The sequence below is a fragment of the Symphalangus syndactylus genome, chromosome 5, assembly GCF_028878055.3.
Source record: "Symphalangus syndactylus isolate Jambi chromosome 5, NHGRI_mSymSyn1-v2.1_pri, whole genome shotgun sequence".
NCBI classification, from domain to species: domain Eukaryota; kingdom Metazoa; phylum Chordata; class Mammalia; order Primates; family Hylobatidae; genus Symphalangus; species Symphalangus syndactylus.
The window spans coordinates 41,693,426-41,713,835 of NC_072427.2; the positions used below are offsets into that span (position 1 = coordinate 41,693,426).

At 43.9% G+C, this 20,410-nt stretch overlaps 3 protein-coding genes across 7 annotated transcripts in view; 1 reads left to right on the forward strand and 2 right to left on the reverse strand.

Annotated features, from left to right (window-relative positions):
* The window catches only part of ZNF609 (zinc finger protein 609), a 234,806-nt gene extending 228,677 nt beyond the window's left edge, over positions 1 to 6,129 (reverse strand). The window contains exon 1 of one of the 3 annotated variants that reach the window (XM_055278163.2): positions 6,030 to 6,129. The gene's annotated coding sequence lies outside the window, so the exon portion shown is untranslated. Of the gene's footprint in view, positions 1 to 5,554; positions 5,612 to 5,700; positions 5,724 to 6,029 lie in introns of those variants that run through there. The other 2 variants (XM_055278165.2, XM_063638855.1) reach the window with 2 other exon arrangements.
* On the forward strand, positions 4,620 to 8,118 carry LOC134736550 (uncharacterized). Its single transcript, XM_063638492.1, has 4 exons — positions 4,620 to 4,719; positions 5,385 to 5,524; positions 5,745 to 6,360; positions 7,932 to 8,118. The coding sequence occupies exons 1-4, from the start codon at positions 4,620 to 4,622 to the stop codon at positions 8,021 to 8,023; spliced, it is 948 nt and encodes a 315-aa protein (XP_063494562.1). The 3' UTR covers positions 8,024 to 8,118.
* Positions 8,119 to 12,203: 4,085 nt separating this feature from the next.
* TRIP4 (thyroid hormone receptor interactor 4) overlaps positions 12,204 to 20,410 on the reverse strand; it is a 74,666-nt gene continuing 66,459 nt past the window's right edge. For 2 of the 3 annotated variants that reach the window (XM_055278166.2, XM_055278167.2), the window contains one exon: positions 12,204 to 12,509. In XM_055278166.2, the coding sequence (XP_055134141.2) occupies positions 12,442 to 12,509 (68 nt within the window). In that variant the 3' untranslated portion in view covers positions 12,204 to 12,441. The remainder of the gene's footprint in view (positions 12,510 to 20,410) is intronic. The other variant, XR_008657683.2, reaches the window with a different exon arrangement.

Below are 20,410 nucleotides of genomic sequence, written 5' to 3' on the forward strand. Positions count from 1 at the left end.
TCCCCGTCTATGCAGTGCTCCATAGGCCCTGACCTGAGTCATAGTTGGCCTCCCTTTCCCTCAAAGAGCCTTCACTCCACTTGGGCTGTGGGAAAGAGATTTCTGAACTTTAAAACAGTTCATATGGCTCATTCCTCTTCAATCATCCGTTAATTAGTACCCTGTGAATTCCATTAGGTCGTGTGTGTATGTGTTTCAAGAAAGGGGGCATACAACCTGTTGGCCTAATATAGAAAATGAATGGAAGGTGCTAAAAAGGTCAGAAAATAAACACAAAGTTACTTGCTTATAAGTTTTAGGCTCTATGGCATTCCTATTATAGTGGCACAAACATATGAAAGAGAAAATCATATTAACAGAAGATGATAATCTATTAAAAAATCTGAATTTTCAGAAAACCTCAAATAGTCTTTTCCCAAGTTATAGGAAATGCTATACCCCCCGCCAACTTTTTTTTTTTTTTGAGGCACGGTTTCATTCTTGTTGACCAGGCTGGAGTGCGATGGTGCAATCTCAGCTCACTGCAACCTCCACCTCCCAGGTTCAAGCGATTCTCCTGCCTCAGCCTCCCGAGTAGCTGGAATTACAGGCGTGCACCACCAAGCCTGGCTAATTTTTGTATTATTAGTAGAGACAGAGTTTTACCATGTCAGCCAGGCTGGTCTCAAACTCCTGACCTCAAGTGATCTGCCCGCCTCAGCCTCCCAAAGTGCTGGGATTACAGGCATGAGCCACTGAGCCCGGCCTACATCCGTTTTTAAGATAAATATCTAGTGGTGATGTTCCTTAACATCATTTCTTCTGGTGATGACTTGGTTCTAACAAGTGATATTAATGTCAATGTCAGGGAAAAGAGTTACAAAGGTGCTGGGAGAAACTAAAAATTGAAAAAAACTGGCAGGGCATGATGGCTCACAGCTGTAATCCCAGCACTTTGGGAGGCCGAGGTGGGTGGATCACCTGAGGTCAGGAGCTCGACAGCAGCCTGGCCAACATGATGAAACCCTGTCTCTACTAAAAAGACAAAAATTAGCTGGGCGTGGTGGTGGGCGCCTGTAGTCCCAGCTATTCCGGAGGCTGACGCGAGGAATTGCTTGAACCTGGGAGGCAGAGGTTGCAGTGAGCCAAGATCGCACCATTACACTCCAGCCTGGGCCACAGGAGCGAAACTCTGTCTCAAAAAAAAAAAAAGAAAAAAAAAAAGAAACAACCGAAGAGATGCAAACTTCACGTGGGGAAATATATTCATAATATAAAAACACATGCAAATGTCTTGAGTAAGGCATGTCAGGTAGACTTCCACAAAAAGTCAATTACATCATTTGCATAAAACCTATTAGGTATCCACCCAGTAGGCTAAATCTTTTTCACCACACTGAAAGCAAGGAATTTTCTCCTTCCCATTTCCGTTTAATAAACAAGTACTAGAAACACTGAATTACCACTATTTCCCTCCCATTCACAGAGCATAAAGCCAGAACTTCCATAAATCCAATAGAGCCGTGTAGGGCCATGTCTAGGGCATGCTACTCAGATACCTAAAAAACCACAGATACAGAAGAATCTCTTTCTCTATTCTATTACCATCTTACTAACAAATCAACAAGCATTAAGAAATGTGAAACAAAGCGCAATTTCACACGTACAAACTGAACCTAAACCACGGAAGACCAAGTATTTTCTTGTCACTGTGGCATGTGATTCTTCAACCACCTGCTCAGTAATCCCTCTTCAGCTGCACAGCTGCTGCCAATTCCACATGCCCAGCTAGGCAGGTGCTTTGGTGAATTTACCTGTTCCCTAGCAAAAAGAGTCCTTCACTGACACTTAGTGGACCCAGAACCTGCCAATCAACATCACCTATCTTCATTTTGTCTGTCACAGACAACTTTTATAAGGGAGGTATCATGAAGGCATATTTAATACATTACAATATTTTGCATTTTGTGGGGTTTTTGCTTGTTTTCTTTAAAGGAAACTGATTTTGAAAAATCAAGTAGAAGAGAGAATTAAGAGACTGAAAAGAAAACTTCCCACACAATATAAGGCTGCCTCATCTCAGGCTAGTCCCATCTGCCTGGCAGTATTCCCATCCATGACCAGTTTTCCATGAGGGAAATAACAATTGCTTAGCTACCTTCGGAGTAGGAGAAAAGGGCAGTACAAGTACTAAGGTACCTGGAAAAGAAGTAACTACAAAGAGGAAGCAGAGTGGGAACTTCTGGAGAACACGTATCACTGCTATGCTTAGCCTCCATGGCTAAGCTCAGGCAATAGTGTCAAATAAATAAGGAGTAGCACTTCCACTTGACAGAGCAATCAGTAAACCCCTCAACAAATTATCGTGTTCCAGTCATTTAGTTGCTATATGCTAATTGCAACATAATTGCTACCAGGAGCCAAAATTATGCTTCCATATCCTCACAAAATAAGCACTAATCTGTCCAACTTTCTAGACCTCTATCACAAGGAAATTTTTTTCTACCAAGAAGCTGGGACGGGTGTTTGGGGGGGAATCCAAAGCACTCTTTGAATGATGGTCACGATCAGAAGACTAACATGAGATTCCTTGTGGCAAGGGCCCAACTCTGAAGCCACTAAATCTAATCAGAACAAATTTAATCTGAGGCTTCTGCCTTCACTGTCACCTGACAGCATTCAGAAACAAATGCCAAGAGCCCAAGAGCAAAAAGCTTTGGACTCAGTTTAGCTGAGGCTTCACTCAAATATTCCTAGGACACAGAGTTGGAAATAGTCTAAAGACAAACAACACCTCCAGTAAAGCCTGAAGACAGTTCTGTTATCAAAAAATATATAAAGGTCAGAACAACCTGTTCCCTCCTATCAAAGGCCCAACACCTCAGTGGCAGGCCATCATTTAAAGAAACTCACTGAAATAAAAGGATAAGGGAAGCACCATAGACAGACTAATTGCCTCAGAAAGACCTTTACCAAAACCAAAGGCTAAAGTTCTTATTCAACACTGTCCTATGGGAAATGGTTGGCTATTGTGTACACAGCACATTATATACAATTCCCTACTCACAATGAGTTTTACTTCTAATCTCTTTTTAAAGAAAAGTTGTCTTTCATGTCGCAAATGGAAATCTCTATTCCAGGCCCAAATAATTTTTTTTTTTTTTTTTTGATACAAGGTCCTGCTCTATCACCCAGGCTAGAGTACAGCGGAGCAATCACGGTTCACTGCAGCCTCAACCTCCTCCTGGGCTCAACGGGATCTTTCTACCTCGGCCTCCCAAGTAGCTGGGACCACAGGCGTATGCCACTACATCCAGCTAATATTTTTTATATTATTTGTTGAGATGGGGTTTTGCCATGTTGCCCAAGCTGGTCTCGAACTCCTGAACTCAATCGATCTTCCCACCTCAGCCTCCTGAGTAGCTGGGACCACTGGCATGTGCCACTACACCCAGCTAGCTGTATTTTTTAAAATTTTTGTAGAGATGGGTTCTCACTATGTTGCCCAGGCCATTCTCAAACTCCTAGGCTCAAGTGATCCTCCTGCCTCAGCCTCCCAAAGTGCTGGGATGACAGGTGTGAGCACCATGCCTGGTCCCAAATAATTTTTTACACAACTAATAGTACATAAATATTATTTGGGCACTTCTATCAGGTATGTACAATAGGATTCCTTCTAGTTTGTTCTCATCCTTCTCTCACTAATAATCCCTAAGACCCATATATTTTTTCAAAAATGTTTATTTCTTTGGCAAATTTCTTAATACAGAGGCAGATATAGACTTTTGCACAATGAGCAAGTCATGTCCTTTCATTAGAGTTAAAATAAATATTGAAAGGTTTGTTCCCACAGCCCTTGCCCAGATAGGCAAATTCTGTGGCTTTTTTATTGTGCTATTATTTTTTTTTTTTTTTTTTTTTTTTTTTTTTTTTTTTTTTTTTTTTGAGACAGAGTCTCGCTCTGTCGCCCAGGCTGGAGTGCAGTGGCGCAATCTCGGCTCACTGCAAGCTCCGCCTCTGGGGTTCACGCCATTCTCCTGCCTCAGCCTCTCCGAGCAGCTGGGACTACAGGCGCCCGCCACCACGCCCGGCTAATTTTTTGTATTTTTAGTAGAGACGGGGTTTCACTGTGGTCTCGATCTCCTGACCTCGTGATCCGCCCACCTCGGCCTCCCAAAGTGCTGGGATTACAAGCGTGAGCCACCGCGCCCGGCCTGTGCTATTATTATTGACCAGGAAGCCACCATCAAAAAGGTACTTGGTTCTTGACTTTTTAATTTTTTTATTTTTAAAAAACAGGGTCTTGCTTTGTTGCCCAGGCTGGTCTCGAACTCCTGGGCTCCAGCCATCCTCTGGCCTCATTCTCCCAAAGTGCCCAGATTACAAGCATGAGCCACCACACCTGGGCTTGACTCCCCATCTTAACCCTGCACAGGTTTTTAGTGGTATTCCGAAACAAACAAAAATCACTGCATGAGTGTTCCATTTATATAAAAGAATTAAATATGATGACTCAAATAAGAGTAGAACCTTCCCTTGAAGTCTTCTTCCTTAAGGGTCTGAAACTAACATCATATTGAGTCTACCAGACACTATTCCTTCACAACTTAGTACAGGCTAGCCAAAGAGGCAGGCACAACATGGCTGGCATCCCTTATTCTTCTGAAAAATGTGTGCCAATGAGCTCTGCATTGTTCCTCACTCAAAAAGAAGAGCCTTTCTCTCTGGCCTCCTCCAATGGCAAGCCCCAGTCAGGAAAAGGAAGAAAATGGCACTGAGGAGCCTGGGAGATGGAGCATATCCAAAGCTCTCAGACAAGACTTGAACCTATGACCTTCACTGTGTACACAATAGGAGGGTGAGAGGGACCGGTTTATCTCTGCTGCAGCAGTTCTCAGCCCTGGGGTAGCACTCCCGATAAAATGACACGACTATTGTGTGTGGCAGCAGAACAGTCATCTCCTCACAACAGCCTAAACCAGCACTCCCTCCCCCAAGACAAAGCAGCAGGGGTGAAATTAACTCAAGGCTGCAGAGCAAAGCCTAATACAGAAAAGGGAGGCCTGTAGGGGCTTGGGGACTCTCCTCAAACCCTTAGGCTCTGGACACATGGCTGGAAACAGACAGGCTTTCTTCCCCATCTTTCCCACTCTCATTTAGGTAGGGAGCTGTTTCTTAGAGAATTTAATCATCTGTGATTTGTTCAGAAATATTCCCCCTGAAGGGCTCTGATCTCTCCACCCTGTGTGAGCCTAATTCCTAGAAGCTGAAATGACTGTTTGCTGCTGCCTGTTTCACAAACACACATTAATTGGTCAGATGTGTCTCCTCCTCCTCAACCCCAAAGGGAGGAAGGAGAATCTGAGCAAAGCACAGAGATGATCCAACCGTAATTACACATAAAGGGAAAAGAGGGCAGCATGGGTTTTCCAAACAGGATAGGGTCACAAATCCTCCCGGGGGTACAAGGATAGCAGTTGAGGTCCAGGCCCAGGGATCCCTCCATCTTGAAGAAAAGGACAGGAGTAAATGTGACCTGAAGACTGTTAGGGGCACACACCCACAACCTACTTACTGCACGATCCCAGCCACCTTGCTCCCCACTCCTAGGTCACGCACACGTCCTTCTTCCGACCCTATGCTCTGAACAACCGCCCCCCGCCCCCACCCTCCCGCCAACTCCCTGACTGGCCCCAGTCGCCCTGAGCGCCCTCAACATACCCAGACTCGCCTCAGAAACTCTCTGGCCTGCTCCCATAACCTAGCCAGACCCCAATCCCCTCCCGGGCACCCCTACCCTCAGCCTGAACCGGCCGTGGCCACGCTTTGAACTTCACCCCGCGCCCCTCGACGCCCCCTCCCCCACCCACGCAACGACCCCCCCTACACACCTTCCCCTCGCTCCGCCCCAGCCCCCCCAACCCCCACTTCCTCCGTCAGGCAGCGCCGCCGCCCCCGGCCCCCATCAGATCCCCTCAGCCCCGCGCCCCATCGGTGCCGCCGCCTCTTTCCTCCCCCAGTCCCGGCTCCACACAAAGCTCCGGACTCACCGCGCGGCCGGTCCCGGGAGCCGCCACCTCCGCCCGCCCGGGGCCCCGGGCCGTAGAGCCGCTGCTGCTACGGGGCCCAGGCCGCCATCCGTTCCCGCGGCCCCTCCCCCCCACCCCACCCCGGCTCCGGCTCCGGCTCCGGCTCTCTGCCCCCTCCCCGCGCCGCTCCGCCCCGCCCGGCCGGTGCCGCTGTGTCCGGGGCCGCGGGTCCCTCAGCCGCCGCCACCGCCGCCGCCGCGATCCGGGACAACCAGAGTCACCCGGAAGACGCGGACACTGGACTACCAGGCCCTCGGATCCGGATTCCGCGCTTGTGTGGAGTCTGGAGCGGGTGAGCGCAGGGGAAACCCGGAACCTGGATGAAGGAGCGAAATCCTGGGTCTCGGAATGCGCGCTCACCCGGAGCCCAGATTAGGGAGTCTTAGCTCAGGGAATGCTGGAAAACCAGGCATGCCGGTTAGAACCAACATAAACTCAAAGAAATCTGGATTAGAGAGCTCGAACCTAACGCTGTCCCCTCATGGGCAGTAGAACTCTCGCTGGATCAGACTTCTTCACAGAGAGGTATCTGCGGGGAGTATTGCATCTTATAATATAGAAGACACCTCTTCTGTAGTTGTCCTTCAACCACAGAGAGGAAAGGGCCGTAGGGGGTCTGAACATGGGCATCCACAAAGAACAGAAGAGCAATCACAGCTCCTGATTTCATCCATTTTACCCCTTAGTTCAGCAAAGTACCAACCTCCTAATTTTTTATCCTTTGTTCTCCAGCTTTTTCTTTTAGGATTACTACTTGCTTTTCTCCCCAAAGCACCCATTTCTAATCCCTCTATATATCCCTTTTCCCCTCACCATCCTATATCACTAAATCTTGTTGCCTTTTATTATCTACAAGTCTTATTCTGTCCTTCTCCAACCCACCATTCTAAGGATTGTAGCTTTTATTTTTCCTTATCTGCTATTCATCTCTGATTGCCCAGCATACTATCTAGTGCACAGTAGGCATTCAGTCCATGTTTAAGTGAGCCCTCCCACCCAGCTTTCACTTGTGAAACATCTATTCGTGATGACCTCCTAAGACTTCCATCTCATTCCATAGCAAACAAATTTACCTTAATTCTCAAGGCCTCCCACATCCTAGCCCCTATTATGTCCTTCCTGTGTCCTTGACCGTTTTATTCTGCTTTGCATTTATCTTACCTTTTTTCCCTTATCCTGAGGCATCCTTCAACAGTGCCACTCAAGATAGCATGTGACTTGGAGATAAAGTGAGGTCATAAAAAGGTGGGGGGAGGGGTTGATAGCTAAAGATAAAAACTCAACCTTTCTGGTCTAGGAAAAATAATCTCTCTTTGGTCCACCAATAGTCATGTTGTTAGACAGTACAGGGGCAGAACTGATCCCAGGTGACAGCGAACTTCCAATGTATACTAGACAAAGTTACAAGTGAGGATTCAGCTACTTAGCAGGTGGAGACAGAGAAGGGTTTAGTGTTTTAGACTTAGGCATGATTTAATTAAGCATTAAACATTCCAGTAGTCATCTCCCACTGAAGGACCATGATTCTGCCATTGGAGAGAACTAGACTGCAAAAATAGGGAACAAAGGAAGGTAAACATTCCTGCAGTGAACTCCAAGTTTCAGCCAGAGAAAGTTCTCAAGCCTGGAAGAACCACTAAAAATTTTCAAGTGATCAGATGTCCTACATAGTAAACAAACCTTAAGTTTTGATTTACTGTTCCTCTAGACCAAGGGTTGGCAAACTGCATCTCACAGGTCAAATCAGGCTCACCACCTGTTTTAATATGTCCCATGAGCTAGAATGATTTTTACATTTTTAAACAGTTAAATAATCAAAAGACTATTTCATGATGTGAAAATGATATGAAATTCAAATTTCAGGCCAGGTGCAGTGGCTCATGCCTGTAATCTCAGCACTTTGGGAGGCTGAGGCAGGCGGATCACGTGAGGTCGGGAATTCGAGACCAGGCTGACCAACATGGAGAAACCCCATAAAAATACAAAAGTAGCTGGGCGTGGTGGCGCATGCCTGTAATCCCAGCTACTCGGGAGGCTGAGGCAGGAGAATCACTTGAACCCAGAGGCGGAGGTCACGGTGAGCCAAGATCTCGCCATTTACTCCAGCCTGGGCAACAAGAGCAAAACTCAGTCTCAAAAAATGAAAAGAAATTCAAATTTCGGTGTCTGTAAATAGTTTTATTGGGCCGGTGGCTCATGCCTGTAATCCCAGCATTTCGGCAGGCCAAGGCCGGCAGATCACCTGAGGTCGGGAATTCGAGACCCGCTTGACCAACATGGAGAAACCCCATCTCTACGAAAAATACAAAATTAGCCAGGCGTGGTGGCACATGCCTGCAATCCCAGCTACTCCAGAGGCTGAGGCAGGAGAATCACTTGAACCCAGAGGCGGAGGTCACAGTGAGCCAAGATCTCACCATTGCCCTCCAGCCTGGGCAACAAGAGCAAAACTCAGTCTCAAAAAATGAAAAGAAATTCAAATTTCAGTGTCTGTAAATAGTTTTATTGGGCCGGTGGCTCATGCCTGTAATCCCAGCATTTCGGCAGGCCAAGGCCGGCAGATCACCTGAGGTCGGGAATTCGAGACCCGCTTGACCAACATGGAGAAACCCCATCTCTATGAAAAATACAAAATTAGCCGGGCATGGTGGCACATGCCTGCAATCCCAGCTACTCCAGAGGCTGAGGCAGGAGAATCACTTGAACCCGGGAGACGGAGGTTGAAGTCAGCCGAAATCTTGCCACTGCACTCCAGCCTGGGCAACAAGAGTGAAACCGTCTCGAAAAACAAACAAACAAAAAAATAGTTTTATTGGCTCTGCCAAGGTCATTTACATTATCATCTATAGATGCATTTTTACTACAACAGCAGAGTTGAACAGTTGAAACAAGGACTGCATAGCCTGTGTAAAGCCTAAAATATTTGCTATCTGACCCTTTACAGAAAGTTTGCCAACCCCTGCTCCAGACAAGCACTATCCAACAGAACTTTTTGCAGCGATGGAAATGTTCTACATCTGTGCTGTCCAATGCAGAAGTTGCTAGCCACATGTAGCTATTTGAGCACTTGAGATATGGTCAACAGTGACTGAATAACTGAATCCTTAATTTCATATAATTGAAATTTTCATAACCACAAGTGGCTAGTGGCTACCATAATAGACAGTACAGCTCTAGACTCTTAAATCTTCTGTACTGACTTTTTTTTTCTCCTTATGCCACGATCTCACTCCCTTCCTGTGACATTCCTCTATGGATTCTCAGGAACTCCCCACTACCCCACTGTTCCACAGTCCCACTCACTATATACACATCCATTTTTCTGACCTCAAGCTGCAGTACACTAACTAGGTTGTCTCTCTGGACTCTCCATTGTCACAACTGAAGTCTGAAAATGGATCAGGTTATCAGTTGTCACCCTATGAATTAAGCCACATTATGTACATACACATAAATGGACATTTACACAAGTTTATTTGTGTCAGAGGATGGCACTGAGGCTGTATTCTTTCTTCTCTGCATGAGATAAGTAGAAAAGTCCTCCACATGCTGGATGCCTTGTTACTGCTGGTGTCTGTGGTATGGATCACCTCCCTCCGAACACATTTACAGAAGCTCAGAGCAGCAGATGTATACTTGGCTACTTGAATCTCTAGGAAAAAAAATTCCTTCATCATTGGATTTTCTGTCCCTCCCCAGGCCTAACAAACTGAAGTTCACTGATATCTTTAGTTTAATAGATGCTTGCTTTTTACTCATCTTTTTGAGCTGGCTTTTTGGGAATAACTCCCATGCTATCTTGATCTTGGCTAGGTGCATTTTTAAAATTTACTAAATTAAATGAAATCCACATAAGTGGGCTTTGAAGTCTAAATTTTTCACACTTACTTCCTAGGAAAAAATGAATTTATGTAAACTTCTGACTTAAAAGAGGGGATACCTAGTTTTCTTTTTCCAGATTAGCTATAGCAAGAAACAAACAAAAACCCTTACTCTATTCCAAACATCTAACTGCAAAGCCAAGGCTTCCTACATTTGATCTTAGCCAAAAGGCCAAGAAGCAATAAAGCCAAGGCTTCCTAAATCCCGTCAGAGAAAGTCTCCAGTTTCATATATCCCCTACTCTGACTTTATATAAATGAGACTGAGTCCTGCCTGGAAAACCAAAAACAAAACAAAACAAAAAACAAAAAAGCTGAATCCTTTAGGTACTATACAAATTGACAGCAATTGAACCCCACTATTCAAAAGGGGGTACAGATATTTAGACTGCAACAAAAAACCAGCTCAGAACTGTGAAACTTCCTTTAGGCCACACTGCCCCAGAGTTACATAGTCAGAGCAAAGTGTTGTAAAGTACTAAAAGGCTATTCCTGGGCAAGTTTGCACTCAGGCTGCTAAGAATTTCCACTAGGCTTTAAATTGTGCTATTCATCACTGAGTAACTGAAGGCCATCTATCCCCAAGTTTCTCCCACACTTCCTCCCTGATGTCTCCACAAATAAAAGAGAGACCTTATACCACCACCACTATATGAACTAAAGACAGACTTTCACAGTCTAACCATGAAAAGGAGAAGTTTCCATGTTATTCTGCCACTTACTAATGAGGCTCCAGTTGCATATTTTGGATGCTGAGGTGGGTTCTTGTAAACTTGTAAAGTTCTTGTAAACCGTCTTATCTCAGCACACAAAATGGTTGCATAACCTGATCTGTCGCAGCTCCTGGTGTTTTTCTTTCGGCATGCACACAGTCTATTCAGGAGAAAAAAATCAATCCAGACACCTCTATGCTCAGGCTGTTGTTCAAATAAACTTTTTTCCTCCCTCCCTAGGCTCTTCACCTCCCGCCTTCTAGTTTTATTTTGGTATTAAGAGAGCCAGACAACGTCAGCACAGAATTCAAGGTGCTACTGCTTGGTAAACTATTAGCTGCATAGTGAACCCAGTATGGCTTCCTTAATAGTAGGGTCTGCAGGAAGCCAGAAAGAGACTCCCCTGACATGCCCCCTGCCAAAGAAGTGGACATTAGCAGTCCTTTCCCCTTTCTCCAGAGGCTGAACAGAAAAAGAGAATACTACATGTTTGCATCACCGGAACAAGAATCGGGTGGGTTTTCCCTGGGAATCCAGAGTGATCAGGCCCTGCAAAACCAATGCCTAGAGCTATGCAACAAGCAGGGTTCACAGTTGAGTGAACATCAATGCATAACGAGTGGAGGCATTTCAATGCAAATAAACGCTGAATATGAAGGATTAAAGAAAGGGGAAATTAATCTTTTTCATAACACAGGGCACATTTTTTTTCTCTCCCTTGCTCTCTTTTTTAAGTCATGCACACAACTGCTGGAGGGAGTCCAACTTCCCCAGTGTGGTGGTGTTGTTTTATAAAAAGCAGAACATACACATTTAAGACCATGAATTTCCTCAGGATGCCAGCAACTGAGATTCTGACAGCTCTTCAGAACAGCCTCAGAAAGTGTTTCACTAAGGACAGCCAGACTGACAAAAATCTCATTTCAAACCAACCTCTTCTTTTTCCAAAGCACATAGCTTTCTGGGATGTGAATGGTTTAAAAGGTTTGATTTCAGCATTTGGGGGGGTATTTGGATGCGTTTACTGAGGCGATTTTATTTTTTAGTTTGTTTCTAATTGCCCCATCTAAGTGATGCTTTTGCAATACCAACAAAATAAATAGGGCAGCTTCATGGTGCTTTAGCAGGTGGCTCCATCTTCTCCCAGTCTGAACCATCCATATCCTGGCTTCTCAAACCCAAGAAGTGGAAGCACTTCTTCAGGTTATTCCTTCCAAAAAAAAATTTGCCAATGAAGGTTACTCGGCTTTTCACATTTCATTCAGACTGTTCAAGAGACATTGGATTGGAGCAGAATACTTGTTACAAACCTTTCTGTCCTATCACAGGTTTGTATTAAGCACAGAATTCCTCAAACATCCTATTACTCTATCAGATTATCCCTTTAATAAGAAACTTTAAAATCTGAGAGGATCCCTCAAAAAAAATCATTAACCTAGGTTAAAAACTTTCTAACTACAAATACAAGTCTCAGAAAGGAAAGGAATTTCCAACTTGGTCCAATCTCTTTTGATACTATTCTGAGAAAAATGTCAAAAGACTTAGAATTTTTAAACAGGTTTTTATAAATAATGTATTCAAAGATTTTGACCCATTACATAAAGTAGGAATCCCACTCCTTAACAAAAATATACAGATTTTGGTAAGAGTTTAAGTTCTGAGATATTCAAGCCTGATGCCAAGCCTTTAGGTTTCTACTACTTCAATTCCAAAGGACCAGTAGATAGCAATTTTAGTACACAAAACTCCACTATGCTGTATAGTTCCTTTTCTCCTGGGTCAGACAGCTTTATTCTGCTTCATTAACCCCTTCTTTGCTCCTTGATGGATCTTGGAATCCAATTTCCCTGTAAGGGAGAAAAAGAAGTCTCATTATTTATTTTTGTATTTGCAATGCAAATCTTTTGTAGCCTCCCAGGTCTTCTGGTTACTGTGTTCCTGTCACTTTCAATTATCTTACTTCAGGACTCAGACACTTCCAAACTTCAGTTTCATTCTGTAAGAATAAGGAAGCAATGCGAACACTGTACAAGGATACACAAATGCATACAATGAGTATTTGTCCTAAGAATCTAAGAAGTTAATTATTTCTAATTTTGTAGCTACTAGAAAAGAAATATCACATTTTTAAAGGTGTTTGATGCTAAGGCAAATTTTTAAGAATATACACATGCAATAAAGGAAGGCATTTCACACAGTGGGAAATCCATTCCTCTGACCTGTTAACTGGCTGAGCATAATGCATGAATCTTCACAGTGAGAAAAGCAGTTCAAAACCCCTTTGCTGCCTCAGACTTAATAGGGGGAGTGACCTGCAACAGTGGAATAGAATCCACATGAATGCTTTACTGACAAAGGGCCCCTATCACCAGCTAAGAAGGTTAAAGGTCATAGGCTATATGACTCTCCAAGTGTTAAACTTAGAAAACAAGCAACCTTCCCATCCCAGGTGACCCTAATGAAAGGTATATTACTGATGTGGTCTCTGACCTCTTCTCAGATCTACCAGGATAGAGTTTGGCTCAGTGGTAGCAGCCTTAGGAACCATCCATCTCATTAGGAGAATCTTAAGAGAATTCCTGTCTGTCTGGCCTGAGAACAGTTTGGCAGTTTGCTTTCTCCCACAGAAAGTCTCATCTAAGTCAATAGTGATGCTTATGCTGAAAATAGAAACATAATTCAGTTCAGTCTCAGCACTAAAAAAAAAAGAAAACAAAAAAAAACAAGGAGTCTTCCCCTTCAAAGGCAGCTGAATATACCACAGGCCCATGCCCATAATCACTGCCTCTCAATATGTTGTCATTTTCATTTGTTGCAGCAATCAGGCATAACAGAAAGAGCAATGGACTAAAAATCAGAAGACCCAGGTTCTAGTCCACTCTTCTCTGGTATTAACTAGCTGTATGACCTAGGCGAGTCATTCAATTTCTCTGGATTTCAGTATTTTCACTTGTCCAATTAAGTTTAGAATACATGTACTGACCATGGCACAGTAAGATTGTGAGAAAAATTAGCCTCAGCCTAACAAGTTTCCCTGTTTACTTAAATCTCCTCTTGCCCAACATTAGTCTGTCTGTATATCTCTCTTTGTCTGTTTATCTCTCTCTCCTCTTTTAGGCTACACCTGCTTCTAGAAGAACATTATGTCCTTTTCTGGGCTTCCTCAGAAACCATCACTAAGTGATACCCTGAATATCATTTAACAATAATCACAATGCTGTTGATTTTAATTAGGGCTTTAGAGCATAGGGCATTCCCAGGGATTTAGGAGTTCTTTTATCCCTTATGCTGCCTGGCTGAAAACCTGAACATGCGCCAGCCATCTGGCAAAGAGCCCTGTTACAAGGCAAGTCAGCCTTTGTATCCCTAACACTACCATGGTGACTGCCAAATGGTAGACGCTCAATAAATGCTCTCACCAAATGAATTAAACAAAGGTAGACACTACAAATTTCAAAACCTTTATATTATATATAGACAGTACTAAGTAACCACAAATAGCAGATATCAGATAAATGTAAGAGTACAGATTGTAAAGGTGGTGGTACCCAGAGGTGAGTCTCATTCAGCTTTTTAGGATAAGCTAGTACAGAATTTAGAATTCCATCTAGGACTCCAGACATCCAGTTGTCTGTATTGCATAAGTTGAAAGACTCTGTTTATTTATTGAGACAGAGTCTCTGTCGCCCAGGCTGGAGTGCAATGGCATGATCTCGGCTCACTGCAACCCCCACCACCCAGGTTCAAGCAATTCTGCCTTAGCCGCCCCTGTAGCTGGGACTACAGGTGTGTGCCATCACTCCCAGCTAATTTTTTTATTTTTTGGTAGAGACAGGGTTTCACCATGTTGGCTAGGTTGGTCTTGAACTCCTGACCTCAAGCGATCCCCCACCCCACCTCAGCCTCCCAAAGTGCTGGGATTACAGGCATGAGCCACCACACCTGGCTGAAAAACTCAGTTTTAATCCTGAGACTTCCTAGGTGTATAACCTTGAGTATGTTACCTAGTCACTCTTGTCCTCAATTTTATCAACTCTAAGAGGAAACCGGACTATACAATACTGAAGGTTCCTTCCAACTGTATGATATTGTGCCCTAGAAATGAAATGTAAATTGGAATAATTTGTTCCTGAGGCAATCTGATATAGTGAAAAGAACAGGAAACCTTGAGCCAGCAAGACTTGAGTAAAACAACTTCCATAAACCTGTAAAATGAAAGGAGGAAAAAGCCCTTACTAACACACAGAGTTACTGAGAAGATTATAGCTAACATTAAGTGCTTTCTATAGACCAGTCACTGAGCTACATGTATTACACGTACACTAAGTCCTTTAATCAAATAACTACAGGTTCAGTATTCCTTATCTAAAATGCTTGGGACCAGAAGTGTTTTAAATTTCAGACTTTTTTGGATTTTGGAATATTTGCATTATATATATTTACTGGTTAAGTATCCCAAATCCAGAAATCCAAAATCCCAAATGCTCCAGTGAGCATATCCTTTGAGCATCATGTTGAAGCTCAAAAAGGTTTAGATTCTGCATTTCAGATTTTCAGATTTGTGGCAGGGCGTGGTGGCTCATGCCTGTAATCCCAGTACTTTGGCAGGCCAAAGCAGGCAGATCGCTTGAGCCCAGGAGTTCCAGACCAGTCTGGCCAACATGGTGAAACCCTGTCTCTACCAAAAAAAACAAACCCCCCTCACTCCCCAAAAAAATTTGCCAGGTATGGTGGTGCAAGCCTGGAGTCCCAGCTACTCGGGAGGCTGAGACAGGAGGATGGCATGAGCCCAGGAGGTGGAGGTTGCAGTGAGCCAAGATCTCATGCCATTGCACTCCAGCATGGGCAACAGAGTGAGACCCTGTCTAAAAAAAAAAAATTTTTTTTTTTTTTTTTTTTTGGCCAGGCACAGTGGCTCACGCCTGTAATCCCTGCACTTTGGGGGCCGAGGCAGGCAGATCACCTGAGGTCAGAAGTTCAAGACCAGCCTGGTCAAAATGGTGAAACCCCTGTCTCTACTAAAAATGCAAAAATTAGTTGGGCGTGGTGAAGGGTGTCTGTAATCCCAGCTACTCAAGAGGCTGAGGCAGGAGAATCGCTTGAACCCGGGAGGTGGAGGTTCCAGTGAACCGAGATCACACCATTGCACTCCAGCCTGGGCAACAAGAGTAAAACTCAAAAAAAAAAAATTAATAAAAATAAAAGCAATAAAAAATTAGCCGGGTATGGTGGTGCAGGCCTATAGTCCCAGCTACTTGGGAGGCTGAGGTGGGAGAATTGCTTGAGCCAGGGAGGCAGAGGTTGCAGTGAGCCGAGTTCACACCACTACACTCCAGCCTGGGTGACAGAGTGAGACCCGCTCCCCAAAAAAAATAAAAGATCAGATTTGGGATGCTCAGCCTATAACTGAAATAATATATATTAAAGTGTTTCAGGCCAGGTGTGGCTTATGCCTGTAATCCCAGCACTTTGGGAGGCCAAGGCAAGCAAATCACTTGAGGTCAGGAGTTCAAGACCAGCCTGACCAACATGGCAAAACCCCATCTCTACTAAAAATACAAAAATTAGTTGGGTGTGGTGGTGCTCACCTGTAATCCCAGCTACTCGGGAGGCTGAGGCAGGAGAATTGCTTGAACCCAGGAGGCAGAGGTTGCAGTGAGCTGAGATCTCACCAGTGCACGCCAGCCTGGGCAACAGAGCAGGACCTCATCTCAAAAAAAAAAAAAGTCGGGGGGCTTCATAAATTCAGTCTCCTGAAGAAGTAAGGGTGGTTATATTATTTACGCCGAGGCTTGGGAGTTAGGTTTCTTAGTTATGGTTTCAATTTCACCTTTCATTTACCATAAAACCCCAGGCAAGTCTTTTAATTATTATTTATTTCAGATTCCTCATAAGAAAAAAAGACATATCATTTTCTTCACATTCTTAAAGCTTTACTGAATGAGAACATTCCTATTTTACATTTCAGGAGACTCCAGTATGATTATGAAAGCCCTCAAAGTGAGACCAGCTCAGGTAAGATCAACCCATCAGAATAAAACACTCAATGGTAGGCAGACTAATCTCTGGCTTCAATGATGATGTCTAAAATGGAAAGCTAATAGGAGAAACAAGATACAAGAGGAACAAGTATTTCCAGGATATTCCCAGGAATTCAGACGTTCTTTCATCCCTTAGGCTGCCTAAAAAAAATCAGACATTTGCCAATAATCTGTGAACTCCTTACAATCATGGACATTTTGTATCCTTAACGTCTAACAGAGTGATTGCCAATAGAGGCAACTCTTGGGCCAGCTGTGGGCAATGATGGCAAGGGACCGGGGCTTCTTGTGGAAAGCAGCAGTCATCATGACTGTCCTTAGATTGCAGGAACTCTAACCTCTGAGTTCTAGTTCACCCTGGGCTTCTTTTTTCTTTCTTTCTTTCTTTTTTTTTTTTTTTTTTTTTTTTTTTTTTTTTGAGACAGAGTCTCATGCTCTCGCCCAGGCTGGAGTGCAGTGGTGCCATCTCGGCTCACTGCAAGCTCCACCTCCCGGGTTCATGCCATTCTCCTGCCTCAGCCTCCCAAGTAGCTAGGACTACAGGCACCCGCCACCATGTCCGGCTAATTTTTTGTATTTTTAGTAGAGACGGGGTTTCACCGTGTTAGCCAGGATGGTCTCCATCTCCTGACCTTGTGATCCACCTTGGCCTCCCAAAGTGCTGGGATTACAGGCGTGAGCCACTGCGCCAGGCCCACCCTGGGCTTCTAAGATCAGGATCTGGATAGTGAACCACAGTGACATACAATACATCCTCTTCATGGTAGGGTGTAACACTTAGTTTCTGTATTTCCCCAATATTTTTACATTTAGTACCTAATCGTTTCAGTGTTAAACCACCTCCTCAATCATAGTGCCTAAAAGAAAATCAAATGCATGTGCAGCAGATGGGCAAGAAGTTAAAAGGGGAAAAAATATTTGTCATCAATTGATATAACTCTCATAGGAATTTTCACATGGTTGGCAAAAGATATAAGGTGCATGAGTTTATAGAGCATGTTGTTAAATTTAAAAAATTTCCTTTGGCCGGGCGCGGTGGCTCACGCTTGTAATTCCAGCACTTTGGGAGGCCGAGGCGGGCGGATCACGAGGTCAGGAGATCAAGACCATCCTGGCTAACACGGTGAAACCCCGTCTCTACTAAAAATACAAAAAATTAGCCGGGCGTGGTGGCGGGCGCCTGTAGTCCCAGCTACTCAGAGAGGCTGAGGCAGGAGAATGGCGTGAACCCGGGAGGTGGAGCTTGCAGTGAGCAGAGATCGCGCCACTGCACTCCAGCCTGGGTGACAGAGCGAGACTCTGTCTCAAAAAAAAAAAAAAAAAAAAAAAAATTTCCTTTATCTGAGTATTCAACCTATATAAAGCAGACACAGAGCCAGGTGATACCCTATTGTATATTGCTCTTTTCTGAATTATTTCAATTTCAGGAGACACAATTACCTTACGATCAAGCAAACTCAAATTTACACTTCCAAAAACAAACAAATCATACAACTTTAATTTAAGGCATTTATACATCCATATATATGTGCTACAACACATAAATGGGTCATATTCTAAAAGTTTATTTGCAAGTCTGAAGTTTGGAACCTGAAGCCGGGCATAGTAAGTGTATATCTGTAGTTCCAGCTACTTGGGAGGCTCAGGCAGGAACATCTCTTGAGCCCAGAGTTCAAGGCCAGTCTAGGCAACACAGTGAGACCCCTGTCTCAAAAATAAGTTTGGAATTTCGAATATATTTATCATAGAACTAATCTGTAAAGGGTAGCTAGTTCCTAAGCCATCCCACAAAAAAAAAAAAAAAAAAAAAAACATTTAAGCCATAGTGTTATAAGTAAAGCAGACTATTAATTAATTTTTTTTTTAGAGACAGGATTTCGCTGTGTCACTCAGACGGGAGTGCAGTATTGCAATCATAGCCCATTGCAGCCTTGAATTCCTGGGCTCAAGCAATATTTCTGCCTCAGCCTCCCAAGTAGCTGGCACTATAGGCACACGCCACCACACTGGGATAATTTTCTTTTTTTTTTTTTTTGTAGAGACAGGGTCTCGCTATGTTTCTCAGGCTGGTCTCAAACTCCTGGCTTCAAGTGATCCTCCTGCCTCAGCTTCCTAAAGTGCTGGGATTATAGACATGAGCCACTGTGTCTGACCAAGTATTAATATTATTAATGCTATTAAACTTAATCACTTCATGTAATAATATATCTAGAGGAAAATGTGATAACCATTCCAAATCAAGAGGTAGGTATGTATTTTCCCCAGTGTAACTGGGATTAAAGACTCTTCCAGCTTAAACTACTGGAGGTATCCCCTAGGACCTAAGAGAAGAGAGTTCTGGCAGAGTAGAAGGTTTTTAGAGAAGCCAAGGTGGATGGATCACCTGAGCTCAGGAGTTCGAGACCAGCCTGGGCAACATGGCAAGACCCCGTTTCTAGCAAAAATACAAAAAATTAGCCAAGCATGGTGGCACATGCCTGTGGTCCCAGCTACTTAGGAGGCTGAGGTGGGAGGATCACTTGAGCCTGGGAGGTGGAGGTTGCAGTGAGTCGAGATTGTGCCACTGCACTCCAACCTGGATGACAGAGTGAGACCTCATCTCAAAATAAAATTTTCACTACCTATTGTTTCTGTGCAATTTTTAACCTTGTCTAATGTACCATTAACTAACAGAAACAATAGGAAAAAGATAGGAAGTTATTAAAGCTTTCTCCGAAGAATGTCACTCCCCTCCCCATCATGAAACCTTATGGAGAAAAATGAAGGCTCTATAGGTCCTGAAGGTGTAGAGAAAGTACTAAAGTAAAACATTTCAGAGAAATATCTAAACTCTACACAGAACATTTTCTCAAAGGACTTTAGGCAGCAGATGAAAACCAAGACGGGAAGAAGCTACGAAAAGGGAAGTAGGACTAAAGATCAAGTAACAGTGGGTCTGAGAGAAAGGATTTACCACTGTTTCCTCCTACCACCAGTGTTGCCACCAGTACCTAGAGGAAGGTGAGAATGAAATGGAGGAGGAAGGGGTAGACTGCTAGAACCAAAACAGAGGGAGGGTAAAAGGAGATCTAAATCCTAAACCGGGCCAAGTGTGGTGGCTCACACCTGTAATCCTAACACTTTAGGAGGCCAAGGCAGGAGGATCACTTGAGACCAAACTGGGCAACATAGTGAGACCTCATCTCTACCAAAAATTTAAAAATTATCTGGGTGTGGTGGCACATACCTGTAGTCCCAGCTACTTTGGGGGCTGAGGTGGGAGGATTACTTTATCCCAGGAGGTGGAGGCTGCAATGAGCCATAATTACACAGCTGCACTCCAGGCTGGGTGACAGGCCAAGGCCCTATCTCAAAAATAAATAAATCCTTAATAGTGGAGAAAAGAAAGGATTTCCAGGGCTACTGGGCCACCAACTGGAGTACCGTCTGAAGTAAATAATTTGTGTCAGTTAAGGGCAACTTGGTTCAGATCTTCCAATGTGTAGTAATCTTAGGATCTTATCAATCAAGATGTTGCCTGAATTTTGCAGTAAATATACATTAATATAAATTCCTACTCCAAGCATTTCATTTTGTGATTGAAAGCAGTGTTACTTAAAGTACAGCCAGCTGGCCAATAGCATCAGTATCACCTGAGAGCAGGATTGAGGAACCTGTGTTTTAATAGCTTGCTAGGTGATTTTTAGTTACATTATAGTTTGAGAAGT